The sequence below is a fragment of the Semicossyphus pulcher genome, unplaced genomic scaffold, assembly GCF_022749685.1.
Source record: "Semicossyphus pulcher isolate SPU_LCO1_2020_fin unplaced genomic scaffold, fSemPul1.0.p SCAF_19, whole genome shotgun sequence".
NCBI lineage: Eukaryota > Metazoa > Chordata > Actinopteri > Labriformes > Labridae > Semicossyphus > Semicossyphus pulcher.
In genome coordinates this window covers 7,568,956-7,586,950 of record NW_027211692.1, presented here as the reverse complement: position 1 = coordinate 7,586,950, position 17,995 = coordinate 7,568,956, and the positions used below count along the sequence as shown (strand labels likewise).

Here is a 17,995-nt window from a genome sequence, read left to right as displayed (position 1 = left end):
TAGACTCCAGAGGGCGATTCTCTACAGAAACACACTAATGAGTGCACTGCAGCAACAACATGCTCATATAAATATTCTTTATTACAACTACACCAAATATATAAGCTTGGAATTACTATAACAGATCCTGAACTCCAGTCTTGATTAATTATTAAGTATTAATTAATTAAAGCAACAATGCTTTTATATGAACAAAGGTACACATGAATAGATGAATGTGTAATGGGACACTCGTACTGCATTGCTTTGGTTTACTGGCATTGAACCTTCACGGCGTTGGTTTACTCTCACTGCTCTAATAGACGTGTTTACAGGTGTAGCAGGCAGCTGTTTCATGGTAAAAGGTATCAAATTTAGCAGCTAGCTGGTGAACAAAGTGGAGCATCAAGCTGCTAAAAAGGCAGATATTTCCCTCAGGAGCTGGTTGAGACCAAAAAAAGAGCTAAAAGGAGAGAGAAATTGGAATATATGTTCCTGCTAGATTTCATAATAGGCAGCTGTTTGCATGGAAACGTGTTTGCACAACATGTAGCCATATCCATGTTTTTATTTGTCTGTGTTGTGTTTAAAGTAATAATCTCGAAGATTTCCATGTAAATAAATGTCTGTTAAGTCTCTATCTATCGCCGAATGAGGTAGCACAATGGCGATTGAGCCTATGGCCCACTGATGAAAGCCTTTGCATTTGCAGTATTACAGACTGGGTGTCTGGTGCGACTTGCGCTGAAAAAATCACAACTGGTGCCCAGTTAGTGACGCGTTTTCCATCAGCCAGCAGTGGTTGGTCTGCCAGAGAGAGTAGGCGGAGCTAAGCGGCTGCTTTTTCGGTCTCTGTAAGTGTTGCGAGTAAACAGTAATCTACAATGGCTAAACAAACAAAGAAAAGATTGATGACTATACAACCTCAAAAATAAGTGAAAATCCAAAGAACAAGAAACAAATATGATGCTCAGATGAAGGCAAACAGTCTAAGAAGGAAAGCGACCGTCAGCGAGGAGAATCAACACACACATGCAACACTGTCTGGATATCTGGGAAGTGTGCTCCTGCAATTACTGTTTATCGCCATAGGTGGCGCCAAAGAGAACGAAACTGACATCTTCGAGATTACAACTTTAAATTTTGTTTAAATACAACCTAGTGGCCAAAAACAAATCAGGCATTGCCGGTTTAAATGTTGGAAAAAAACTTTCTTTCTTTCATTTTCTTTTTTTCTTTGTGGAAGAATTACTGGCCTGATTCTGAAAACATAATAGTATTACATGATGAATAAAACATGCCACATTGTTTCACTGACAATGACTTAACTATGCATAATACACTTCTTTGTCTTGGCAATATGATGCATTATCCATGTTTTAAATGTGTTATCTTTGTTCTGTTGTAGTTGCTCTCGCTTTGATATTATTATTAATAAAAGCATGCATACTTTTAAATTTTTCATCCTGTTATTTTATGGATGAAATCTGTGAAACATTACTTTTTATGTCATACCCCTCATCGGTAATATTTAATAACAAGTGACAGTGGAGAATAGAGGGCTTTTAGCTGTGCATTTCAAGTATGAGGAAGAGGGAAACAGAACATTTGTCATGTTAGTGCAAGCAAAATAAAGTGTGACATTAATAAGTGAATGAGGTGTATAACAGTGTGCGAATACAATTGCATTTTGTCCAAATCATCCTGTAGTATATTAATTGTGTTAGGCCACGGTTCATAGAAATTAAACCCACAGAGATCTTGAAAACATGCAACTTATCATCCATGTACACACACATAAACACACACACTCACCTGCATACTCCCACACCTATTACTGGAAAAGTGCGTGGGCGATTTAATGGTAACAAATAACAATGACAAGAGTAACCCAGGGAAGGTTATACACACCACATTTATTTTGATTACGCTCACTATTAACACTCAGCCCTAAGTTATAGCCTAATTACTCACACAGATTCAAAGCAGTGGGAGCTGAATTATTCACAAACGCTCGGTGAATATGAGCACCTTTAGAGAGAGAAAGAGGGAGGCATTTTGAACTTTAAAGCTTGACTTTTCTGGGTGGGAAACATCTTAATTATAGGTCACGACTTTCCTCTAAACCACATGTTTCAGTCACACCCAGGCTGGAGAAAAACCAGCAGTGTAAAAACAGGAAAATACATCTTAATCACAGTTTTCTTCTTACACTTCCAACCAAGAATTCATCAAACAAATCCTGTAGCCGCTTCAATGACAGTGAACTGCAGACACTTTTGTATCTTTTGCCAGCTGACATGAACCAGAAAATCTGACATGCTTCTGTATAATCAAGTAACCGTCACTGTTCACAAACGTGCTCTTTCATATACTGTCATCTGAGAGAAGATTCTGAGAGACGCTGTCTTGGTTTTCTGGTTTTCTAGCTGTGGGAGACACCCGTTCATAACGCCGACTCTGGACTGATCTGTCACAGTTCATCTGCGTGAATGATGCCTTCACAGGAGGTCTGACATAGCCCTACTGTTTCTACATCTGCACATGAAAGACGGATGATTATAAAGCTTTGAAAGTGGAACGTCTATATCACTATGACATTTATGGGGATTCAAAAAACAGGGTTTAAAGTTTATGGTATTTATACTTTACAGAAACCAAAAATTTTACTTGGACTGGTGTTTCACATAAAATACTTCATATAAAAATGTCCTTATCATCATCATTAATTGCAACATACAATATAATTAAAGTGATTATTGCATATTGTATGGCTGACAGCGTGCATGATTCTCTATCATTTAAAAGAAAAATCAAATCTCTCAAATTAACCTTTTTCCTGAATCTTCAAACCTTTGCAAAATAATCTTTGCACAACTTAAAGGTGGAACTAAAAAGTCATGATTTTCCCATAAACCTGCTAATCTAAATCTAAATGCAAAGTAACCCTTATTTAAGTCAGTACCAATTAGTTTTACATGTGTTTGACTTGTGTAAATGTCATCTGTGTTTGCGTATGAATTCACATGTCATCAAATGTCCTCAAACGTATCATTATAACACAATAAACACATCTATGCCATATTCTCAAGAGACCCAAAAAAGCAATTATGCAACTAGTAAATAAGCATATTTTAAGAGCCAATACAGCTCAACAGATGTTACTGAGGCTCATTAGGCCCACGCTATGATTGACAATATGCTGGGAATAACCAAACCTCACTCATAAGAGTGAAACGGATGGAAGATGTCTCATTTTAACAAGGACTACATAATGAGACAGATGTCAATAAAACTCATTACTGAAGCCATACGTGTACGTGTACTTTGGGCCTGACCTTATGGAAATATGTGGGTTTTTAAAATCAACAAAAAAGGAAGAGTCAGGGGGGAAGGTTTTGACAAATTGCTCCCTGTGGTTTCTCTAAGTATCCAATAGAGCATGGAGGAGGACACTGTGGTGAAATAATTAAAAAGGTTCTCCACTGTACAGCACGTTGTTCGCACTAGCAGGGACTTAAACCAAGGCCCCTGGTTGGTCTTTTTCTTAGAAGACATGTAGGATTCTTGCTAAAAGAAAGCACATGTCTTATTTATGACATTAGTGATGGCTGCTGCCCATTTATGTGTTTCAAAGGGACCTCTGGCATGGCTTATATGGAAACCTAAAGTGAAGGCAGCCATCATTAATTAATGCAATTAGTTACACCTTTGCTTTTACTGCTTTGAAGACAAATGTCTGGTGTTATAGTATTATGGCTTACTTTGTTTTTAGAGTGGTTCCTAAGAATTGTGTGCTTTTACTTAGCCAGAAGAGGACTTCACATAGGCTAAACATTGCCTACAGCCCTTTAAAGTTCTACCTGTATAAGCCGCATTTCTAAACAAACTCTATGGGGCTTGATTATATATAAAATACAAATATCAAAGGGGAAAAAAACAGTTTCAAACTCAATTTTGACATTAAATTCTTCCCAAAAAATACTAAAAGCCCAGTGGGATCGTTTTTTCCACGTCTGGTGCTCATAAACCGGACTTTCTCAGGAGCACTTGAACGCAGCACCAGTAAGCCCCATCTGCTTGCGCTGCCAGCCTGTCAGCTGAGCTCAGTGAACTCATCCCGCCAGCAGAGCGCGTCCCTGCGCCTCGCGCCGAAAACAGGGGATGCCTCCTTCCACCAGAGCACAAACCCACTCCCCGTTTTCCGTGAAACTGTGACAAGGAAAAGCCCTGTTGTGTTTCTGTTGTAACACTGTCACAAAGCTCATGCACTGCGAGCTTTCTCCACCTCCTCCACCGCTCACAGGACTCCTCCAGGATGCTGTCGAACAAGCCTCTCATCGGGCACAAAGTGGCAGGCTGCTGGATTTTCCTCTCCCTGTGTAAGTGCTCACTTTACTTTCTAATCTTTATGTCATGGCAGCTGCGCGTTAGGGACTGCCCCAAACAGTAAACAGTCTGTCTTGTGTTTTTAATGTGAAGCTTGTGTTGTGAAAGAAAGCGACTGTGTAGCGCTGAAAACAGTGTTTCGAGACGAGCAGCGAGCGTATTTTCGCAAGTGTTTGAGAAGTGCGGAACCATGATTCGCCTCAACTTCCTGAGGAGTTGGAAGGCGATTTGTAATTACTGCCTGCCATGTGGGTTTATGCAGACCAATGACTGTACGTTTGCAGGAGAGACAGTAACAGGAAAGGGTTTGAAAGCCCTGTCCTGGAATGTATTTCAACTCGCGACAAGACGCTTCTGACACATCGACGTTAAAGTAATGAGACTCAACCCCGAGGATAAATGTTCCTCAGGCCGAAGCTACTGTAAGCTTTACCAAACCAGGGTTTCCTGTCAGTTTTGATGTGTAGAAGGAATTTAGCACAAAAGTGGAGGATTAAACGACAGTTCAAGTTATGTGATTTATTCCTCGTTGTGTTGCACATTTACAGTCTCGCCAGCCAATTGAAAGAGTTAAATTCTACTTTTAATAACAATTTGCTGGAGGAAAATTACATTTTTACCCCGATGTATGAAGTTGTTGCCAAATATAGTGCCAAATATTTAAGATTTAGTGAATGTCAGAAGAATAAAAGCGTGTTTTAACCACCACACAACCATTTGTTTCACCATTATGAATAAGCATACCTAAATACAGTATTTCCAGTGCTTATATTCTGCACACAGAGACTGTAGTCAGTGATGGGTGACTTGTCCATGGGGTGGGGTGCAGCACACAATATGTGGCTGCAGCTGTGGACAGAATTACAGTGAGTGACCAATATTGCAGAGACCCAGTGCAGCATGTGGACTCCTCCTGAGCAGAAAGGGATAAATGCATAGCGCTGGACACTCTGCCTGCCCTGCCCGGACTGAAAATAAGTCTTATCTAGTAAAAAAAAAAAAGGCTGATCTGCAGATATTTTTGTACCGTAAGAAAGGGCAACATCTACTTAAAGGGGAAAATGACACAAGAAATAATGCAACTGTGGGGTTTAAGACCAGAAGCAGATTGGTTAAGGGCTAACAGAGAATCTGTGAATGGTAATGCTGAAGGGAAATTGCTTCCGGTCACACTCATTTATTATTAATTGGATTCGACCTGGGATAATCACCTTTTACACTTTGCTTAGTCGCTCTTCTACATTTCTTCTCTGCTTACTTTACCTGAGCTTGATTATTTCATGTAACAAATCTGCGTGATTTAGCAGAATTTTTAAGTTCTCTGGGAAAGAAAGAAAAGTTGTCACATAATTACAAACACCTCTCATTCTCAAATCGCTGTGGAAGGTTGACAATTTGAGTCTTGTACAATCTGTTTTAAATAACTGGAGACGGCTGAGATGTTGCATTTAAGCTTACCTGAAGAGGCTGCATATTAAAGATTTACTTCACAACTACTATTCAAGCAGTCTGGACAGTTAGACGGGAGGTGAATCCAGCGCACGAACAAAAAGCTTTGTCTGTGTGTTTGGCACTGAGTCAGGCGCGTTTAGGCTGCCATCAGACGCCGACAAGGTCTGCCTGTCTGCTCCTCCTGTATGTAATATTCATGGCCCTAACATCAAGGCTCAGCCGAGGTCTGGAGAGCGTCCAGCCTGGCGACATTAGGGGGCCACCTCTGCTGATTTTCAATGATGTCGTCCATGACGCTTCAACAGACTGTCGCTGGAGCTGTTTGTAGCTGAGAGTGATGCAGTCAGGGCGAGGAGCGTCACCTCCAAGTTTGAGGCTGCGGTTCTCTGTCCGAGGCCACATGGGCTGCATTTCAATTGTGGCAGATGTCGTAGCTCCGTACAGTGTACATGTGGTTGTGGATAGAGGGATACTACAATGATGTGCAATATTTGCGGTAGAGAGAGCACTCTACAGAAAATGTAGAGCAGACTAAATTGGTAGAAAGAACTCTTATGCTGTTGTGGTGAATTTCTAAAAACACTCTGCCACTCAGAAAGGTTATTTTAACGACATGTCAATGACATTTTTATTCCACACCAAAAAATAAAACATCTCATAGGTAATTTCTGCTTTGGAGTCCTGATTTAGAAATAAATAGCTTTCCAAATCCCCTCACCCACCCTGAATTCAGCTGTCTTAGGTTTCTCTCAGCGAGCGTAAAAACGGACTGTGAGATTGATGTGTGAGATGATAGAGAGCTCAGCCACAGATGTCTTTGTTCTGACCGTCAGCTGTGGTCACAATTGGATGGTGACTGGAGGAATGAGATCGCCACGTACAGTTTTTCTCTGCAGGCTGGACGGCCACTCTGTGGGTGTGAAGAGGTCGGTGATTGGAGAGGATTTCAGGGTCCAGCTGCTGCAGAGGCTCCCACACACTGAGAGGCGCCAGCTGAAGTGGATCAGGCACCTGGTAAAGATGCCATCATAGGAGGCCAAACTCCTTTAGAGCCAGGATATGCTGCAGAGATTACCGTGTATCTCTGGCTTGTGTGGGAGTTCTTAAAGAAGAGCTGCTGGAGAAAAGGCTATTACCACCCTGTTCTGGATCAGTAGATAAGGGATGAATGGATGGACGGATGTCCAAGTAAATACATCAAAAAGAATCATTTTTAGAAAACTTTGTAATTACTTTAAAAAGTTTGGTGAACGCTAACAAACTAATTTGTTATCGTCACATTTCATTTACCTGAAACCAGTTGATTTTTGTGGAGCTTATACACCGATGCCTTATATTGTGTAGATCCCACTGTTGCCTCCAAAACTGTCCTGCCCATCGAGGCCTGGACTCCAGTAGACCTCCGAAGGTGTGCTGAAGTATCTGGCACCAAGACGTTAGCAGCAGATCCTTTAAGTTGTGAGGTGGGGCCTCCATGGATCGGATTTGTTAACCAGCACATCCCCCAGATGCTCGACTGGATTGAGATCTGGGGAATTTGGAGGCCAAGTCAACACCTTGAACTCGTCGTGTTCCTCAAACCATTCCTGAACCATGTTTGCAGTGTGGCAGGGCGCATTATCCTGCCGACAGATGCCACAGCCACTAGGGAATACAGTCTCCATGAAGGGGTGTAATTGGTCGGCAACACTTTGCCTCCACCGGCTCGCCTTCTTCCCATAGTGCATCCTGGTGCCATGTCTTCACCAGGTAAGCGATGCACATGCGCCTGGCCATCCACATGATGAAGAAAACATGATTCATCAGACAAGGCCACCTTCTTCCATTGCTCCGTGGTCTGATGCTCACATGCCCATTGTAGGTGCTTTCAGCGGTGGACACCCTGACTGCTCTGCGGCTCAGCAGCCCCATACGCAGCAATCTGTGATGCTCTGTGTGTTCTGACACCTTTCTATCAGAACCAGCATCAACTTTTTCAGCAATTTGAGCTCCAGTAGCTCTTCTGTTTGATCGGACGACATGGGCCAGCCTTCGTTCCCCACGTGCATCAATTAGCCTTGGCCACCAGTCCACCGTTTTTCCTTCCTTGGACCACTTTTGGTACTGACCACTTCAGAGCGGGAACACCCCACAAGAGCTGCGGTTTTGGAGATGCTCTGACCCAGTCGTCTTGTCATCACAATTTGGCCCTTGTCGAAGTCGCTCAAATCCTCACGCTTGCTCCTTTTTTCCTGCTTTGTAACCAACCTCAAGGACATAATGTTCACTTGCTGCCTAACATATCCCACCCACTGACAGATGCATTGTAACCAGATAATCAATGTTATTCACTTCACCTGTCAGAGGCTAGAATGTTATGGCTGATCGGTGTAGATTGTATCTGACTGGTGCACTAACAGACGTACTCGCCGATAACAACTGTAAAAACATCCACTTTTTAATATATGTATTATTTATAAATGGGTGTAAATTCATATTTTATTAAAAAGCACCTTTATTAGAAAGCTTCTCGGGTGTTTCACATTAAGCATCCAAAATTAAACATCAGATGTGTTAACCATATTTAATTTAAAAAATAGTATCAGGAGACTTCAACTCCAGACTCAAACTAGGTTAGGCCTGTAGATGGCTGCTGGCCGTGCATGAATGGGAATAAAAAGTGCTCATTTAAAGTGACACAATGGCAGATGAGGCCTTTGTTTCCTGCACACTTCACAGTTTGCAAAGCAGTTTTCAAAAATAGAAATCAGATTCATTACTACAACTGCGTGTGCCGTGTGAGCCGTGAGCCATCTGTGCCAGCTCTCCAAGAAGCTACTTATTATAACAGTGTTGCTGCGTCTTCCCCACCAAGTGTTATATTTATTTTTCCAGGAAATAATGGAAACATGAGGAATCTGCTTTTAAGTTTGCTGATTTTTCAAAAATAATCAGCAATAGATAATCGGCCAAAGCTGCATCTCGGATATTCTTTAAAGTTGAGGTGAAATGAAAAATGTCATTTTAATCCTTTTAGATCACCTCCCCGGTAATATTGTGCATCTATTTGACAATATAGGCCCAAAAAAATACAGAAAATCCATTTCTTCGTATTCTTATATTAAAATCCGACCATTTTTTCTTCTGGTAAAACTAAATTTCACGCGTGCTTACGTAAGTTAGCACCAAACAATTTCAACCCAATCAATCTGCAACATTTAGCCGCAGAGCACCAAGAACGCTCGGTCAGTTAGCTAGCTGCTGCGCTGTGGAGAACGTCTGTCTACGCCCACTTCTCAGCGATCAAATCCCTGTAATGATATGTCCCGCCTGCACGTCCTGTTTCACTCGGAAATACGTCACGATACGGAAGCTAGATACTCTCGAAATGCCGTTTCAGCTCCGCTTTAACAACTTTCTTTCTTTTTAAGTGTGTTCAGACTGGGCACAAAGCATGCTTCAAGGGAGGAGAGATTAATGGGAAGAAACAAGCAGCATGGCAACACAAATTGAGGTCAATAAAGGTCCGCAAGAGTTTGAAATGTTTCTCATTGAGCTGTATGATTCCACTGAATGCCCTGAGACGAAGCTAAAACAGGCACAAACCAAATCGCCCAACAAAGGCGTCCATATAGAACAGTTCTGAAAAAATCCAGAGTATGTTCAGTGACTGCGTGTTTTTTCATCTAATGTCTGATTTTAGTGCCTTGTGGAAATGCTGTTCCTCTACACCAAAAGGTTATCATCAAACACATTTTCCCCAGTGCTCAGCCATCGTGCTAGCTTAGCTCACAACTGCCAACAAATAGTTGAGACCAGTTAATCTGAGGGTGGCTGATGGCGTGCTGGGGTTTTATCTGATTGGTCAAACGGTATGGATGAATCCAGGGCTCCATCTGATGCTTCAAATGTTTGCATTCTGAGTGTAAGAGCATGATCCATTTAAATAAATCATTTTAATCTTACCAAAGCTATTCAGGAAGTAGAGATGGCAGTTATCGGTCTTTTCAGTGATTTTGGATCTTCGAATCTCGTTCAGCTGAAAGATTAGTTCATGAGACTCGTTCGACAAGTCGTTCAGTGACGCATACATTTTACCCGTCACAACAAAGAAAAAGCTCACTCACTCCTTCCTCACTCTCACGCGTTTATGAACGATGGCGGCTCTCGTTGCATTCACTGTTCTTCTCGTAAAATCATCACGATATAACAGTTACTTGGTCCAACTTGTCCATTACAAAACATTCTGACGTTATAATGTCTTAATAAATAAACATAATTTATTTTGTGTTCATCTGTCAGAGGTTTTAATCAGGTCATATCATTCCCGAGGACCATTGTTGTTCACTAGACGAGTGAGCGAGTGAGAGAGAGACACATTCGGTCAAGTGATACGCTCCGTAGTTCTCTGAACCAATGACATGGTCATTTGATAAATACAGCCCTCCTCCAAAAGGCTATTGGCGCGTGCTAACATCAATCGGTCTGGTTTTCTAAAAGGAAGAAGGAAGGGAAGCCGCGAGCAGAGCAGAGTCAGGCGTAATTCTGTTGGACGTTAACATCAAGCGAGACAGAAGTTAATGAACGGCAGGAACGAATCAGTACATGGAATTGAACGGTTATTCAGTTCACTAAAACGATTCTTTTTGAACGAATCGTTCATGACCAAAACATCCCGATCAGGACGTTTTGTGCAATGTGTTTAAAGCGCTATGACGATGAAAGCACAATTTATCGTGCAAACCCGACTTTTTACTTTCCTGCATCAGCAGTGAACTTTTGCATTGGGCATAATTCATGATACACACACGATATAGATATTATTCTTAGTGACACTTTGCTGCAGACACGGTCAGCTCACAGCTACAGCTAACCTCAGTCAGTACATATGCTCGGGTGAATGTGACCTCAAAGAACTCTACAGCTCTTCAGTTTGTGTTTAAAAAGCAACGTCAGAGTGAAATTTGTTTTTAAATTTGAACCTTTGAATGTAATGGTAGAAAAAGAGCCACATGAGAATCCCATTAGGGTCAGCTTTGTGGCCACCAGTAGAATTTAAGTCCATTATTACCTTGACCTCTGTCTCTAGAGTGAATTGCCAGCTCAAGCGAAAATAAGTGTCTTTGGCTTGCTGAATGTTTTCCTGACCTCACCAGCCACTCGAAGCCAATTTGTGCCATGCAGGTAGCGTTGTTGTTTGAACTCGAGTGCGGGGAGCTGCAGTCGATGGCTTCACAAGGGTTTGGTAAGAGGTGAATCCAGGTTTAATGGCCCTCAGCGCGGGGATGTTTGTGCATCGGTCTCTGAGGAGTTTTCTGGATGGCAGCGCGGCTATAAATAACAGCATTGTGAAGCTAACGTGATTTCAGATTTTATTGTCTTTGCCAGATCAAATAACTTTGTTTTTGGGGGCCGGCTGCAGCTGCAGTTTAGACTCTTCACTATCTTTGGAGCCTTTTGTCGTCTCATTGTGCTTTGAACACCCTCACATACTCAGTGATTATCAGAGCTCTTTTTAGGCTGACACCGGCTGCTAATTAGCATTCAAGTTAATATAATACACCTGCATAGCTGCCTTTGTTAATGTGATTTACTTGCTTCAAAGTGCCTTCATGTGGCGTCTCCATTTTCTCCCCGCTCCCTGTGCACATTAAACGTACTTTGAAATGGAAAGTTAAGTCAGACTTCGACCAGCTGTCAAAAATCAAATCACTGCTTAATTAACAGGAGTCCATTGAGATTTTTTCATTATAGAAAAGTCGTTAGGAAATGGCCCTTCGGAGAACAGTTTTGTAGTTCTTGTGAAGTATGCACTCACTAAACTTATTTTCTTTGTTGTGAGGTTCTTTGAATTCTGCTTACACACCATCCTCATTCCCTCCCTTTGTTGCACAGTGTTTCCTGGCTAATTGCATTGGACGTCTGCTTTGATTACTATGACAATGTGAATTTAGATGCTTGTTGAAAAGCTTTCAGCACATAGAGTGATTTCCTGAGTCTCTAAGAATCAAAGCGAGCAAGTTCCCCTCGGCGCGGCTCGATTGAAAACATGGTTGGAAACAACAGACTTGATTATGCAGACTGAGGAGGTGATGAGATGGAGGTGCTCCCATCAGCAGTCCTCTCTGCCCCGCCCCCTCCGTGTGCCGCTGCCTCAGCCTCTCCAGGGTGAGCCATGAAAGGATGGAGGAAGTTTGGGCAGATGTAGCCGAATGTATCCTGAACTTGAATTTATTCCTGTAGGAAGCTTGTTTCCAGCCAGATGTTGCATTTTTAATAGAGACAGAAGCTGGGTTGCCAGATGACAACGTAGTCGCTCTGTTCGCTCTACGAAGCTGATTTTCTGGATGAGAAGATGTTAAGTTTGTGAACTTCACATGGCATTCTGGATTCAAGGACATTTTATCATAATGTAAAAAAAAAAAAAAGGCATTGTAATGCAAATTATTACATTTCCCACATTGTGCAATTGAAGTCCTTTTATCAGCAGAAACATGCTCTTCTTTCTTTAGGAGACGTGTTGTTCGGCAGGATAATCAGGTCTTTCTCTCTCTTTGGCACGTTACTTTTTCTACCAGAAGGTTATTCCGAGCTTTCCCAATCACAAGACAACTTTATTAACTGTAAACAGACAAATTGTGTCAAATTAACTTCACCTCCTTTTTTTAAAGTTCTGTGTGGAAAAATAACTACTTTAATGTGGTTATTTTCTCGAGCTTTCTCCCTAAATGCCCACGTCTGGTTGCATTTTGTTGGTTGAATATCTGCACTTATTAAAACCTGTCCAAACATTGTTTGCTTGTTTGACAGTGCTCAGATGGTTTTCAGGTTAGGATTCATCCACGGTTCATCGGTCCCCAGGTCTTCTCTGGGAGCCGACTTTTCCCTTAAGTCTTCTCCTCTCCTTAAAGTAATAATCTCGAAGATTTTCATTTAAATAAATGTATGTTAAGTCACTGAATATCGCCGAATGAGGTAACACAATGGTGATTGAGCCTATGACCCACTGATGAAAGCCTTTGCATTTGCAGTATTACAGACTGGGTGTCTGTGGCGACTTTCACGGTAAAAATCACAAGCGGCGCCCAGTTAGTGACGCGTTTTCCATCAGCCAGCAGTGGTTGGTCTGCCAGAGAGGGTAGGCGGAGCTAAGCGGCTGCTTTTCCGCTCTCTGCAAGTGTTGTGAGTAAACAGTGATATACTATGGCTGAACAAACAAAGAAAAGATGGATGACTACAGATACAACTTCAAAAATAAGTGAAAATCCAAAGAAGAAGAAACAAACTCGACGCTCAGATGAAGGCAAACAGTCTAAAAAGGAAAGCGATCGTCAGCGAGGAAAATCAAGCGTTACAACCGGAGCCAACCGTGGACGTCACACATCTGGGAATATCTAGGTAGTAGCCATAGGTGCTGCCAAAGAGAACAAAGCTGAGATTTTCGAGATTACAACATTAACAAACATACCAGGTATTGAGGGGAATAAAAACACTGAATAAATCAGTTTCATGTTGAAAATCAGTGTCTCTCTGACGCTCTGTGTAGAGGCTATCTCAGCTGTGATCTGAGCTGTTGCTAACTTGAGCTGACAAGCTGACTGAAATCCTCCAACCAGTAGTTAACCAGACAGGGACGTGACTTGAAACACTACGACAAAGATTCATACTGAAGACACAATCCGAGTCAGACACAGCCCCAGTATGTTCTGCTTTTTTTAAGATGAGTTATTGTTCCTCTTTCTGAAGGAACCTGTAAAATATTACTTGGCAAATTTGGACTCTTTGAAAACTGGCCTGCGTCTATCGGTGCTTTTATGACTCAAATAATGAGGTCCATTATATTGTCCATATTTTTTTTTCACTTTGGCTTTTCTCCAGGCTTTACACGTTGGAGTGTTTTGAAGTTAACTCTGATCTTTGAATAATTTAAGAAGAGGCTTCCCCCTGCAATGAATGGAATTACTATCTGACCGTGTTACTGCAGATTGGGTCATGAAAGCCAAATCCCAGAGATGGGATCCATCTTATGAAATATGTACCTGTTGTGACATTGGAGTATTTTGTGTGTGTATGTTGATTGTCACACTACGGCCGGATTATCCTCATGCTTGTTCCTAGAAAGCATATCTGCTGCTTTGAGATTTAATCATCACTGTCAGCCGCCCTTTAAAAGCTGCTGCTGCAGAGCGTCAGGAAGGGAAATTTAACTCCTTCTCGCTTCTATCGCCTAATTAAATTCTGGTTTTTAAAGCTGACTGGTGCTGGAGCGCAGGTGGCCTGATTTAATATAAACTGCTTTTTAAATTCATTCTCAACGACGCCGCTGGTTTTTGATGTATTGATTAGAAATCCTGGGAATCTCTGTGCGAAGATTTTCCTGTCTCAGAATCGATGGCAATGTAATTGGATAGAAGCTCTCCTGGCTCTAATTACAAACTGTGATAGATGAATGAGGCTCTCAGAGATAAAATATAGACTCAGCCAGATGGAATAAGACTCTCAGGTACAATCTTACATTTTTTCTTTAATTTTCAAATATAATAACATAAAGCTTGCCGTTTTTTTTAGCCTTATGTGTGTGGAAGGTTAAAGATAGAGAAGTGACCCTGCCTGAAGAAAAAAACACAGTTTCAGGTTAATTTTAAAAGGATTAATTTCTGTTCATCTAAAGAAGTATCTCTCTCTTTCTTTTCTTACAGTTCACCTAAACTTCTCCGCCAGCAGCTCAGGAAAAGGCTCACAGGTAAGAAAAACTATTGACACACATGTTCCTGTTTTAAATGAGTCTGAAACCTTGCTCTATTGCTCCTTTCTTAACAATTAGTGTGAATCATTTATTTCCTGGTCTCCTCACCTCCGTTAAAGCTTTAATTAGCTCTTCATTTGAAATAATGAGCATGTTTTCTTTTGCTTAAACTGATTGATTACTGGCCTCGAGGGCTGCTTTGCTCTTTAGGACAAATCCATTCACACTTTCCTGAAGTGCGAGGAGATTTTCTCGCCGTTGCATTTTTCCGAGTGTGCAGTTGCAGTTTGATAAATAATGAACATGTGCGGTTGCTCTACTTCTAACTGGAGTGAGGAGATGTTGACAGTAAGCCTCCTGGCAGAGGTGCTTAGCATCACAGAAGCTGGAAATTACTGTCACGCCTGATACTGATGTCAGCTTCTTAGCCTGCAGGGCAAATTTCACCTCTTTGCTTTGTGATATTTTTTCTCTTATAAATAATGTCAGGCTGTTTTCATCAAATAAACCTTCAGTGTGATGTATTTAAAATAAAAAAACATCTCTCCATCTGAAGTACACAAACAAATTGGCTTCTATTTGATCCCAAAAATGTGCCAAAAGTTTATTCCCGTTAATTGTTCCACATTATCAGCATCCCTTTAAAGGAGCAGTTCGCCCCTGCAAGAAGCCGCCGTCAGTCAGAGCTGGTGTTCTCTGTAATCTATAGAAGCAATAATATTTGAAATTGGCCCCATAGCTGTGGAGAAAGTTGTACAAACAGCTCGTGCTTTCGCCCATTCTACATTCCTACAACACCCAGCAGGCATTGCGCCCCTCCCTCTGAAAGGAACAGCCCAGCAAGAGACGCCGGAGTGAAATACTACCGTTTCGCTGCAGGCAAAGGCTCAGAATCTGAAGCGGTACAGAATCTAAAATACCACGAGAACTTACCAGTGGATCGTCTAAAAAATCTTTGGGTCTGGCGATTTTGAACGAGACATGCCAGCGGAGGCGGGTCTCCTAGATTGAGGAATCGTCTTTTAGCAAGCTCCCTGGTCTCTGGAGGTTTTCCAGGGACCATTGGAGAGGCAGATAGTATCCTCAAAAGGCACAGAGTGAAAATGGCAATTTTTATACTACCATAATGGCATTAGCTCCCCATAATAGCATGATAGGACTGAGGTTGAAAATCGGCGAACTGGCCCTTTAAGAAGAGACTGTCGAAGCCTTTTTTTACTGATACTGAACTAGGGATGCAGAAATTCAAAAGTTTCTCTAACTGAATACTCGTCCCATTGCTTAAACGATTACTCAAGTAATTGTTTTGTAGGCTTGTTTTTTTCCCCCCATGCGGTCCACTCAACAAAAGTTGCAAAATAGAATCAATGCAGAGACAGTCTCCCTTTTACATTGCTGACCCGGTGGTGTGTGTATTAATCAGCTATGGAAAGGCAGACTCACGATATATGACAGTTGTTCCCACCTGCAGGGACTTAAACCTAAGCACTGGGGTGATTTCCTCCTTATCCCTCCAGTATTCATCCCGGAGCTCCAGTGTGCGAGCGTTGCTATGGCTGGTAAAAGAGCGGTCAGAGAGGTCAGAGAAGACAGCAACGATTGCCCACCTCTGTTCAACAAGGCGTACAGACATTTCAAAAACTGAGTTCCAGCAGGTTTTACAACACCGGATAAGGCTGTGCTTTGGGAGGGCCATCTGATCCTGCTTCAGGTGCAGAGCCTGCATCGATAGGGCGCTGTGGTGAAAATGTGCCACAAGGCGACAAGCCGCTCCCACGATGCGCTCTAGGTAAGGGACGGCCTTTAAACCAGCAGTGATGGCCAGCTGGAGCGTGCGGGCCGACTCCCAGTATTGCCATGCAAAGCTTTTTTTTGCCGCTATCAGCCATGGTTTCATTAGTAGCTTATAGCTAACTGTCCACAGGATTCTTTAGCTACAGCTGGCTGCGTGCGGTAGTGCAATGTTGCCATGGGGATTATTTTTGAAACACAGACAGCAACGAGCATGACCGCTTTTAAAATAAGAATTATAGCCCTACATGACACTGGGAACTTACTGGGATAAAATGTAGAAAAAATATAGGACTACAAAACGATTATCGATTCGATTTTTTTATAACCAATTATGATTTATTTAGCGACCACTCCTTTAGAGAGAACTCGTTTGCACCCCTTTATAGAACAATTAGAGACAGCTGCCTGTCGGAGTGATAAAGGAGAGATTTAATGGATTGCATTCGGGAAAGAACATTTTATTTCCAACAACAATGGAAACATAATCAAGAATAAAAGTCATGTTGAATGTGCTGGGAAAAAAAACGTTACAAAAGCTGGGAACCAGGTTTATTGAGTTCCTTTCTGTGTAAACTCTTACATCTATTCTTAGACACAAATGTGCCTGAAAAGCTTCAGAAAAACTTATTTTTCCGTCCCCTCGTCTGTTATGACTCTGACATGTGGCTGCTGTAAAGAGCTTATAATACAACTAGGTTTTTTAATATAGCCAAAATTTGACAGGTGTTGCCCAGAATAAGAGTAGAGTAAGCGTGAGTTTTATACCTTGTATTATTTGTGTTCAGTAGTTTGCTGTGTGTTGTTCTCTTATAGCCCAGCTGCTTAGTAGAAACCAGGTTGTTGCCCCCTTTGTGGATCTCCTGAGCTGAAGAACAACATTAACAAATTAGAAGTGAATACAAATTTTTAGGTCATGGAGTCGCTCCAGCTTAGTTATGGAAAGTCATGTAAGTTATATCAGGGCCATGGCAGGAGGGCTGGCACTCATCTACATACTGAATACAATAAATTACTAACACATGCTTATAAATTAGTTGATGCTAAAATTAACACATTTGATTCTTTAGTTCCAAATTAAACAAGTCGCAGCACAAAGCAATTCATTATTCCTCTTTTACAGATGATTATTGACTTTTTTTTAAAGTTTCAGTCGACTGAATGTGGCACTTTTGTCAATGTAACCTCACTGTTTAATTTTTAGATGCTAAAGAAAACGCATCAAGGCTGCCGGTTTGGACAATCCAAATCAAGTTTTTTTCCACTTTTTTGTGCCAGATGTTTCTCAGATCTGCTTCTTAAACAAACAAAAAAATGATAAAGCTTGGAGGAAGTATAAGTTATCACAGCACAGTTTTATTGGATCTCATATATTCTAAAAGTGTACCTAATATAGTAATGGGTGAGTGTATGTTTGGCATTCAAACTAGTAAGTCCACGATTGTAGACGACTGTTTGATCAGAGCTTATTCACAGATATTTCTGGCGAGCGGTCAGAAGAGAAGATCTGGCGCCGGATAAGAGAGGATTCCCCGTCTGACTTCAAACAGCTGGATTGATCCCATCACGATTACAATCTGTTCAAATCTGCAGGGGCTCCTGTAGTGTGTGTGATACGGGTAACAAACTTATCTCAAAATGCAAACCAGTATACGTAAT

At 41.6% G+C, this 17,995-nt stretch overlaps 1 protein-coding gene across 1 annotated transcript in view; it reads left to right on the top strand.

Moving 5' to 3' along the window:
- Positions 1-4,156: 4,156 nt before the first annotated feature.
- Positions 4,157-17,995, top strand: part of b3glcta (beta 3-glucosyltransferase a) — an 82,512-nt gene continuing 68,673 nt past the window's right edge. The window contains exons 1-2 of the mRNA XM_069668212.1: positions 4,157-4,361; positions 14,499-14,542. Of these exons, the coding sequence (XP_069524313.1) occupies positions 4,298-4,361; positions 14,499-14,542 (108 nt within the window). The 5' untranslated portion in view covers positions 4,157-4,297. The remainder of the gene's footprint in view (positions 4,362-14,498; positions 14,543-17,995) is intronic.